Source organism: Rhineura floridana, chromosome 4 (assembly GCF_030035675.1).
Source record: "Rhineura floridana isolate rRhiFlo1 chromosome 4, rRhiFlo1.hap2, whole genome shotgun sequence".
NCBI classification, from domain to species: Eukaryota; Metazoa; Chordata; class Lepidosauria; order Squamata; family Rhineuridae; genus Rhineura; species Rhineura floridana.
The window spans coordinates 176933628-176944007 of record NC_084483.1 but is presented as its reverse complement, the minus strand read 5'-3'; the positions used below and the strand labels follow the sequence as shown (position 1 = coordinate 176944007).

The 10380-nt window shown below is 43.3% G+C and overlaps 1 protein-coding gene across 1 annotated transcript; it reads left to right on the top strand.

Moving 5' to 3' along the window:
- Positions 1 to 1828: 1828 nt before the first annotated feature.
- TBCC (tubulin folding cofactor C) lies at positions 1829 to 4104 on the top strand. The gene has a single exon (XM_061625344.1). It carries the CDS (start codon positions 1936 to 1938, stop codon positions 2956 to 2958), a length of 1023 nt encoding a protein of 340 aa, XP_061481328.1. The 5' UTR covers positions 1829 to 1935; the 3' UTR covers positions 2959 to 4104.
- The last annotated feature ends 6276 nt before the right edge of the window (positions 4105 to 10380 follow it).

The window sequence follows — 10380 nt, the reverse complement described above, 5'->3', positions numbered from 1 at the left end:
ATAGTGCTTCCCAATCTTTGTGAACATGGCCATAGATTCTTTTGTCACTGCATTCATATGAATTGTTGCCACAAGTGGCAGTTGTAACTAAGAGTACTCTGGTCAGGCATTTCTTCCTCCATAGGATTGCTTAGACCACTCTGCATTAACAGCTGCCATACATAAGAAACAACACTGGATCTTGATTCAAGCAGCAGATTTAGAATGCTTCTCCGAACAGCAAAGCATAGTTCACAAATGCACATTTATCAAACACAGGATTCTGCATGTCTGAATGAGCCATCAATTGTAAATCAAACTCTGCTGAGTTTTCTTGTCACCTCAGACACAATGGTGTTTTTTTTTGTTTTTCCCCCTCCTCTTTCTCAATCCCTTTTCCTTTTGTATCCTTTTAGATTGTACGCCTAAGAGCAGGGACTATCTTATAACTGGAATTTGTTTTTGTAAGCCACTTTGAGAGCCTTTTTTTTCAGCTGAAGAGTGAGTGAAACTCTATTTTCCACACCTTTGTTTAAGGAAATTGGGATGTAACTTGCCTAATAATTTCTGCCACCTTGTTGGCCATCTCTTTCCACTGCTGTGAGTTAAGAACATAGGAAGTTGTCTTATACCAAGACAGATCATTGGCCCATCTAGCTCAGTAAGGTCTATGCCACTCTTTGTCAAACTGGTGCCCTCCAGATGTTTTGGACTACAGCTCCTACCAACTAGTGACTGACAACAATTCTCCAGGGTTTCAGAAAAAGGGTTTCTCCTAAGGTACCTGGAAATGCCAGGAATAGAACCTTCTGCATGCAAAGCATGTGCTCTACCACCAAATCAGTGCATGAAAGTTATAGGGTTGTATCCAACATAGTGTTTAGTGTCCATCAGTGGTGCACAAGGATTTCTGCTGGTGCAGAGGAACCTCCTTCCCCTATGCCTCCTCCAAGCTGCTCTAGGGGTTCCCCAAACCCTCTGGAGCAGATTTGGGGAGGGTGCAAGGCACACTCAGGGAGAAGGAGAGGGGGGAAATTCCATATATCCCAAATGTCCTTCCAGTCCTTTAAATCTAGTGAATTAATTGCAACCAAATACTAACTTAGTCTTTTCATTATATGGAAGAAAAACAGTACTGTACACCTCTGCAACCTACGCATTTGTGTTATTAGGTTGCAAGTCCCACTGAACAAATGTGTAAAAAAACACAACCTTAACTAGCTTCTTTCTGAAAAATAAGAAACTCCACAACATCTTTTAATCGTTAAGATGCCACAAGCCTCTTGATTGTTTTTGCTGCAACACCTATTCTAGAATCTATTTCTGAAAACAGCAACACTGGATACGCCATTGGAAATAAAGACAAATTTAGTAATTTCCAGGGGGGTAGCCATGTGAGTTTTCTGCAACAAAACCAACACCCAAGAGTCTTGTGGTTCGTTAAAGACTAATAAATGATACAAGCTTCCGGGGATCACTGCCCACACTTTTAACAGCAGCACCAGAAACAGTCCTAAAAAACCTTTATCCAACATTCCTCTTCTCTTCCATCCAAGGTGCGCTCGACTTCCTCCAGCCCTGACCACGCCTACTTTAAAAAAAAATCCCAACCTGCCCAATCAGCCGTCGGATACGCCAGAAATTGTGAATGCGGCTTAATTATTCCACCATCCAGTGTTTCCCAACCTTTTTCATTTTTTTTGTTGCTGGACTACAGCTCCCATAATTCCTGATCGTTGGCCATGCTGGCTGGGGCTGATGGGAGTTGTAGTCCAGCAACAAAAATAAATAAAAAGAGGTTGGGAAACGCAGCGGCTGTCTCTTTAAGAAACGACTAGGCCTCGCCCACGCACCCCCTTGAGGTCTCCCTACAAATCGCAGACGAGGCCAGCCTAAGGGGGCCAATCAGCGTTCCCTTTAGTGTGAAGTGCTTGAAGTCGTGCCGGAGAAAAAAAGATGGAGGCTGTTTCTGAGGAGGGAGCCCCGACGGAGACCAACGGGGTCTCTCTCGGCACCGGTTTTGCCGCCGTAGTTCCCGAGAGACTTCAGCAGAGAGAAGCGGAGCGGCGGGAGGAGGCCGGGAGGAGGCGGCGGGAGCGCGAGGCGCTGACGGTGCAAGAGGAGCAGAGCGATTACTTCACCGCCGCCTTCGCACGAGAGCGGGAAGCCATCGAGGCCTTGTTGGGACCGGGGCCGGACCAAGGCGCTGAGGCTGTGCTTGAGGCGGGCAGGCGGCTGCAGGAACTGCAGCGGCTGCTGACGGACTCGGTGCTCTTTTTGGCCCCTTACGAGGTGCGGCAGGCGCAGGCGGCGCTGAGCAGACTCCAAGACGCGCTGTCTGAGCTACGCCTTCAGCTGCAGCCCAAGAAGCGGTTCGCTTTCAAGAAGGCCCTCAAGAAGGAGGTCGCCTCGGCTCAGGCACCTCCGAAGCCTTCAGGGCTGCCACCACTGCCGCCCCGCGAGGAGGAAGCGGAGGCGGAACCGGGGTGCGGATTCAGCCGGGCCGAGGGGCAAGAGCTGGAGCTGGGCCCGGCCGATCTGCTTCAGCGGGACGTGGTGCTGTCCCAGCTGAGCCGCTGCCGGGTGTGGCTCCGGGGCAACCCCAACACACTGACGGTGCGCGGCTGCCGAGACTGCACGGTGCTCTGCGGCCCTGTGTCGACCTCGGTGATGGTAGATGACTGCCGCGACTGCCTCATGGCCCTCGCCTGCCAGCAGCTCCGCACGCACTGTACCACCGACACTAGCTTCTACGTGCAAGTGACCTGCCGGGCCATGCTGGAGGACTGCAGAAGCGTTAGCTTCGCTCCCTACACATGGAGTTACGCGGGCATAGACGCGGATTTCGAGACTTCCAGGCTTGATAGGAGCAGGGACAACTGGAGCCAGGTGGATGACTTTAACTGGCTGGCTAGGAACCAGCCCTCTCCGAACTGGCGCGTGATCCCCGACCATGAGAGGATTATGGACTGGAATTGAACCAGGAGCTGTACCTGTCACCTTCTCTGCAGAGGGCCTGGAGTCGGCTGCGCTGCGGCTGTAGGAAAGGCTAAACTTATCAAGAAATGGAACTAAAAGCAACAAATAGAGATCAGATTGATGCACCTTACTTGTCTTGCCTATAGGTTTAACTACTCTAATGAGGGGGCCAAAACACAGCCTGGTAGCTTTTCTGTATGCTGTTGCTAAGTGTCCTGGTGCTAACTCATTTTGTGTTGTGTGCACTCCAGGTTTCCTCATGCAATGGCTGTCCCACTATTTCTCTAAACTGGGTTATGCTGCTACTTTCTCCTCTCTGAAACAGCTTTGGGACAGCAAAATGCTTTGTACCACTGAAGTACTATTGGTTATCTGACTACATTAGAGTTTTTAAAAATACAGTGCTTTCAGTGGTGAGCTGCTTCAGTTGTGTAACGTTATGTTTGAGCCAGTGCAAGCCTGGGGGAAGATAGAATCTACCTGGTGGCTAAACTGATATGGTATTTAAAGCTGAGAAACATTATTAGCAATTGGTATTACACACTTGTCTGCCAAACAAGCTTATTCCAGGTTAATAAGAGTATATTTGTTACATGAAATGGCAGTGGTCTTTGTAATATATAGCAGAGATGCTACAAATCAGACCAGGTGTGTCAAACTCCATGCTTTGAGCTGGCTTCCTAATCTTTAAAACAATTCAGATTTTGTTTTACTTTCTGGGGCAAACTTTGGATGGGCTTCCACTTCAATTTCAAATGTTCCTTATAGACGGCACTTTCATCTGTTATCTGCAAATTTTCACAAAAACATTTTGATATTAAAGTATGGTGTGTTAGTTCATCTTTGCAGCTAGAGCTTACAAATACTATTATCCCAAACAATGTGGTTTTGGTTTCAACTAATGCTGTACCTGCAAGTATTATAAAGGCCTGTGATTAGCCGAAAATGTATACATGCATTCTCCATAATACTTTTAACATTAAACACTTTGATTTAAGTGGGAGAAACTTGAGCATGTGCTTAATTCTCCCACTAAAATAGTTGTGGAATTAAAAGTCCTGAACTCTGGCTGGATTATGCCCATACTAATGTCCTACTTTACACAAGAACATTGTTTTCACAGTAAAGATTCAACGTTTCACATAACATTTTATATGTTTCTGTACAAATGTATGCTGGTCTGGACATTTCAAGGTTTTGATGTAGTGTACTTTTTTTGCAAATGTCATCTGGGATTAAAACAAACTAGTAACCTCGGGTCCTCCTCCATGCCTGAGGACTGGAAAGTGGCAAATGTAACGCCAATCTTGAAAAAGGGATCCAGAGGGGATCCCGGAAATTACAGGCCAGTTAGCTTAACTTCTGTCCCTGGAAAACTGGTAGAAAGTATTATTAAAGCTAGATTAACTAAGCACAAAGAAGAACAAGCCTTGCTGAAGCAGAGCCAGCATGGCTTCTGCAAGGGAAAGTCCTGTCTCAGTAACCTATTAGAATTCTTTGAGAGTGTCAACAAGCATATAGATAGAGGTGATCCAGTGGACATAGTGTACTTAGACTTTCAAAAAGCGTTTGACAAGGTACCTCACCAAAGGCTTCTGAGGAAGCTTAGCAGTCATGGAATAAGAGGAGAGGTCCTCTTGTGGATAAGGAATTGGTTAAGAAGCAGAAAGCAGAGAGTAGGAATAAACGGACAGTTCTCCCAATGGAGGGCTGTAGAAAGTGGAGTCCCTCAAGGATCGGTATTGGGACCTGTACTTTTCAACTTGTTCATTAATGACCTAGAATTAGGAGTGAGCAGTGAAGTGGCCAAGTTTGCTGACGACACTAAATTGTTCAGGGTTGTTAAAACAAAAAGGGATTGCGAAGAGCTCCAAAAAGATCTCTCCAAACTGAGTGAATGGGCGGAAAAATGGCAAATGCAATTCAATATAAACAAGTGTAAAATTATGCATATTGGAGCAAAAAATCTGAATTTCACATATACGCTCATGGGGTCTGAACTGGCGGTGACCGACCAGGAGAGAGACCTCGGGGTTGTAGTGGACAGCACGATGAAAATGTCGACCCAGTGTGCGGCAGCTGTGAAAAAGGCAAATTCCATGCTAGCAATAATTAGGAAAGGTATTGAAAATAAAACAGCCGATATCATAATGCCGTTGTATAAATCTATGGTGCGGCCGCATTTGGAATACTGTGTACAGTTCTGGTCGCCTCATCTCAGAAAGGATATTATAGAGTTGGAAAAGGTTCAGAAGAGGGCAACCAGAATGATCAAGGGGATGGAGCGACTCCCTTACGAGGAAAGGTTGCAGCATTTGGGGCTTTTTAGTTTAGAGAAAAGGCGGGTCAGAGGAGACATGATAGGAGTGTATAAAATTATGCATGGCATTGAGAAAGTGGATAGAGAAAAGTTCTTCTCCCTCTCTCATAATACTAGAACTCGTGGACATTCAAAGAAGCTGAATGTTGGAAGATTCAGGACAGACAAAAGGAAGTACTTCTTTACTCAGCGCATAGTTAAACTATGGAATTTGCTCCCACAAGATGCAGTAATGGCCACCAGCTTGGATGGCTTTAAAAGATTAGACAAATTCATGGAGGATAGGGCTATCAATGGCTACTAGCCATGATGGCTGTGCTGTGCCACCCTAGTCAGAGGCAGCATGCTTCTGAAAACCAGTTGCCAGAAGCCTCAGGAGGGGAGAGTGTTCTTGCACTTGGGTCCTGCTTGCGGGCTTCCCCCAGGCACCTGGTTGGCCACTGTGAGAACAGGATGCTGGACTAGATGGGCCACTGGCCTGATCCAGCAGGCTCTTCTTATGTTCTTAGTAATCTTAAGAGGTAATGTGTTTGTGTGCTTTTTTTAGGACTTCAATATTGTTGGCCTATCTAAAATCAGTGTGTAAAACTGGACTTCATTAAGAAAAGTCATTTCAATTCTTGATCTTATTTTACTATTTATACTGAAGTTAAGAACTTAATGATTTTGTAAAATACTGGTAATACTTTAAACCCTGTACTGCTAGGTTTATTGTTTTTTAAACTTGCCTCTGTTCCAGAACAAGATAGCTGCTCGAGTTAAAGCAATCATAGCTCTTGCCTAAGTAAAAGGTTTTCGTGAATTTTGTTTTATAAGTGCCTCTTCCTAATCTCTGTGACATTGGCATAAGGTTTCAATAATTCACAGTTAGCTTCTCAGCCTGCTATGGGCAGGGGAGGGACTACAAATGGCATGTCTTGAGTACTGAGCAGTGTGCATTTCAAGAATTCCTTGGATGAGTGACTGCTAGGACCACATACTGTAACAGCCTCTTGTGTCTTCTAAAAGTTGCTTAGAAGGGATAGGTTTGCCATTTGTAGTTTTTCTCACATTGGCACAACAACAGGAAAAAACAAAACTGGAAAAATGTTCCTTATGCAACTTTTAGTGAGACAATAACCCACCATACATGGTACAGGATAGTAGGAAGCCCTGAGATAAAGCAAGAGAGCTGAATTTCTGACAGTGACCAACCTCTGGAGAAATGTAAAGAGGGGAAGTTTCTGGGTATGGTAATTCTAGACAGGTATCTTCTGTGGAGTACTGAAATTGTAATGATGAATGAAAGTAATGAAATTAAGTTACATTATGTCTCCATTTTATCGTGGTAAAGGCAGTGCTTACATGGTGCCCTTGGAGGCCTTTTCTGGCACTTTCAGGGTCTACTCCCTCTGCTGAAATTAGGCATCAAAGAAGCAGTCTTCTGTAGCCAATAGAATAGGTTGTGGAATTTGGGGCCTGCAGCCCCAAAAAGGTTGGTGACCCCTGCTCTACAGCTTGGATCCAGGCATGTCTTGTGTGAGTGGAAAGCCCTACCCAATTCTTCTAATTCCTCTGTCCTGCTGCTGCCCCTTGTGGTGCATTCTGCATTGTTCCAAGGGATCCCTCAACTCTCAGGAGCAGTTTTCAGGAGGGGGACAGAGCGCTGTAGTGTGGATGGGGAAGGAACCAGAGAAAGCTCTGTTGCAAAGTAGAATTCTGCTTGTGTCTCTTGATCCAGACCTTCAGCTTAAGAAAGGCTGAGCAGTAGCTGTTTCCCCTCATCACAGCTAAGCTCCACAGATGGGCCACACTACTATTGTTAGGCCTTTAGCAGATGTAAAAGGCATTATTTATTACATTCATATCTGACCTTTTCTCCAAGGAGCTCAAGGTGGGGTACAGACATGGTTCTCCCCCTCCCAATTTTATCCTCACAATAACCCTGTGAGGTAGGTTAGGCTGAGACACAGTGACTAGCCCAAGGTTACCCAGTGAGCTTCATGGCTGAGTGGGGATATGAAACCTGGTCTCCCAGTCTGACACTCAAAGCAAATTGATTTCTCACTGAAAGTAGCAATGCTTACCTCCAGATTACCAAAGTACTTGGTTGTCTCTAATTATACCTCCTTCACATGGCTGCTTCTGTGATAGAGGGGTAACCTACACCAGAGGTGACCAGCTAAATTGGGCCTGCAAAACATCTTTTTATCTAGTTCTTGTAGACATATTTGTTAAAACTTTCTAGGTGTGATCAAATGCCTAGACTCACTCATGCCAGAAAGAAAATGGTTACTAAAGACTGCATGACAGGAGAACTTAACATTTTAAATTCTGTATTTGCGTCTCTGGGGAGATTTTTTTTATAGAATCTAACCACCTATTAGAGGCAGTTGTATTACAAAACATATTTCCAGCTTAAGCCCTCTGTATGGAGATCAGATTCTAAGAAAAAGGCAGTAAGTGTCTGGGATTCCACCAACGCTGCCTCCGGAAAATTCTGCCAATTACTTGGGAAGATAGGCGGACTAATGTTAGCATATTGGAACTAAGCGGAAGGCACATCAAGCAAATCTTCATCGTGACCATCTTCCATCTGGAAACCTATGTCCTCATTGTGGGAGACTGTGGGTCCAGAATTGGCCTCCACAGTCACTTACAGACCCACTGTTAAAGACCTTACCCTGGAAGACAATCTTACTAGGCCACGAGTGATCGCCAATGAATGAATGATGAGTAGAACAAAATAACTGATATAGTGTAATAGGAGCAGCCAATACATTCCTTTCTCCCCTTTAAATCTACTTTGACTCCCTTAATATTCAAAAATTCTGCACTAATGAAACTTGGGTGCACTCCCAATTCATTGCTCCTGCATATTTCTATGAGAATAAAATTGTCAGCTCTGGTGTTGGCATGGGATTTTTAATCTTTGGGAAACTGAGCAGGGTCTGTCATCTCCTGTGAGAAAAGATACAAGCCAAAACATTGTGACTATTTTCTGATCACCATAGAGAGGTTATTTCACAATGCGATAATATTTGCAACACAGCTATCAAAAGCCTAGGTTTGCTGCAAGATCTGCTTTTTCAAAGGGACATTGTACAGGAAGCTTCTGTTTAAAGCCACATCTCACACAAAATGTTTATTTTAATAATTTGTATACCTTAATACTGTAGCCTCTTAGTATACAATTTGGAAAGCAGAGTCCACAATAAAACCAGTTAAAATTAATAATGTTAGTCACAATTGTACATATGCACATGAACTGTGGCAGCTAAGTTTTTGTGGCCACAGTGATTGGTTTTGTCATCAATTGTCCTGGTGTCTGCCTGTATGTTCTTACCAAGATAGCTCTGTATACTTCATTTGCTTACTGTTGTAATGAAGGCAACAATTTTAAAAAACATGTATTTGAAAACCTACAAATGTAGCTAATAAAGATTTGTGCCACAACCCACTAATTCCATTTTAGAATTGAAAATCTGCAGACATAACAGCAACTGCAAAAATAGTGGGCTCATTGAGCTAGTGGAAACCAGCATAAGAATTTCCACTAGTGCAATAGGACATTCCCCCTCACCCAGATCTGCTTCGATGGGTCAGGAGAATCCCTAGAACAGCGCACATGGGGAGGAGAGGGGAAATTGTTCCATTGGGCATGCAGAAATGCTTGTGCTGACAAAACAATTTCCTTAGTGCTAAAACTTACCATAATCTGTCTTGGAAACATTTTTTTTTTTACAAATATTTTGCAATTGAACTGAAAAGACAAAAGCCAGCATATTTAGCATTAACTGGTCAAATAAATGTTACTTTCTTACTGATTCCATGTTTTTTGTAACATTATTAGCCACTAGAATCTAGCCACTAGAATCTAAAATCTATTTTCTCCTCTTTCCATGGGAATGAGATCAGTCAGGAGAACAGTTCTTGCAATGGTTTTCTGTACAGAAATGGGTGCGCTTTCTTTCCTGCTGTTTAAAAACATACATTTTCATTTTCTTCTCAGTTTTGTGTATGTTAAATGTATTGCAAAGATTTTCAAAAGTTATTTTTAGGATCCACTTGTAGTCCACAGATACATTGCTGATAACTATCCTGTTACTAGGATGAATGCAAGAAGATGGACAAATACACAAAAGACAATATATCTTGCAAATAATACAGTGGAGAAAAAACAAGCACTTTCTACTGTTGATGTCCACTAACAAGAAACGACATGTAGCTGGTGCACAGTTCCTAATAATTCATATCTGTCCACAAATGAGACCTTTTATAACTACTGCCATACTGTATTATACGTTCTATATCCATTGGAACACCCTTTTGAGAATCTCAAGGTCTATAAAAGACACTATTCTATTTTAAGTAGTGACACTGAAGCAGAAATTCCTTTCTTGGGGTGTCACTGTAGAAAAGGTTTTGTTTCTTATAACCTGAAGTCCTGCTCTACTGTTGGCACAGCACAATTAGCCTGTAAGCTGCTCAACTTAAACCAGTATCGGGGGGGGGGGGTTTCCTGCCATGATTGATAGTTCCCTTGAAGATTTTGTGCACTTCCAGCCGTCAAAAGTTGGGAGACTGGTATATTTTGTCTTCCATGCTTCCTCAAACTTAGATTTTAGTTCACTTAAAAGATGGCCTTAATTCCATCCCAAAAAAACACATAAACTGGAGGAATGTCATTAAAGGTGAGTGGCAGGATTGCAGCAACATGGTCTTACTGGCTTGAAGTAACCTATAAAAATATATAGCAATTTCTCTTGATATAGTCTTGTATAGTGACAGTCTCCATTTTTATCTGAAAGAACCTAGGAGATTGGGCCATCTTTTTATATCTTGATTTTCAACTGTAGAATGCAGTAACATATGCGAAAGCACAAGTCCACTAAACAGTAAAATGAGGGGTTATTTCCATTGCTCATCTACTGGCAGAGATCTCTAAATTGGATCACACTGATTAGTTTCAGAATGACGCATTGTTGGTCCAGCTTAGTTGAAACCTTTAAGCTGTTTCTTCTTGGCGTGGGAGGGAACACCTGAAATAATTGCATGTGTTGTTTGGCAATAATCCTTTTTTGTTTATTTGTTGTGAAATGTATTAATTTTGCCTCTTGAAA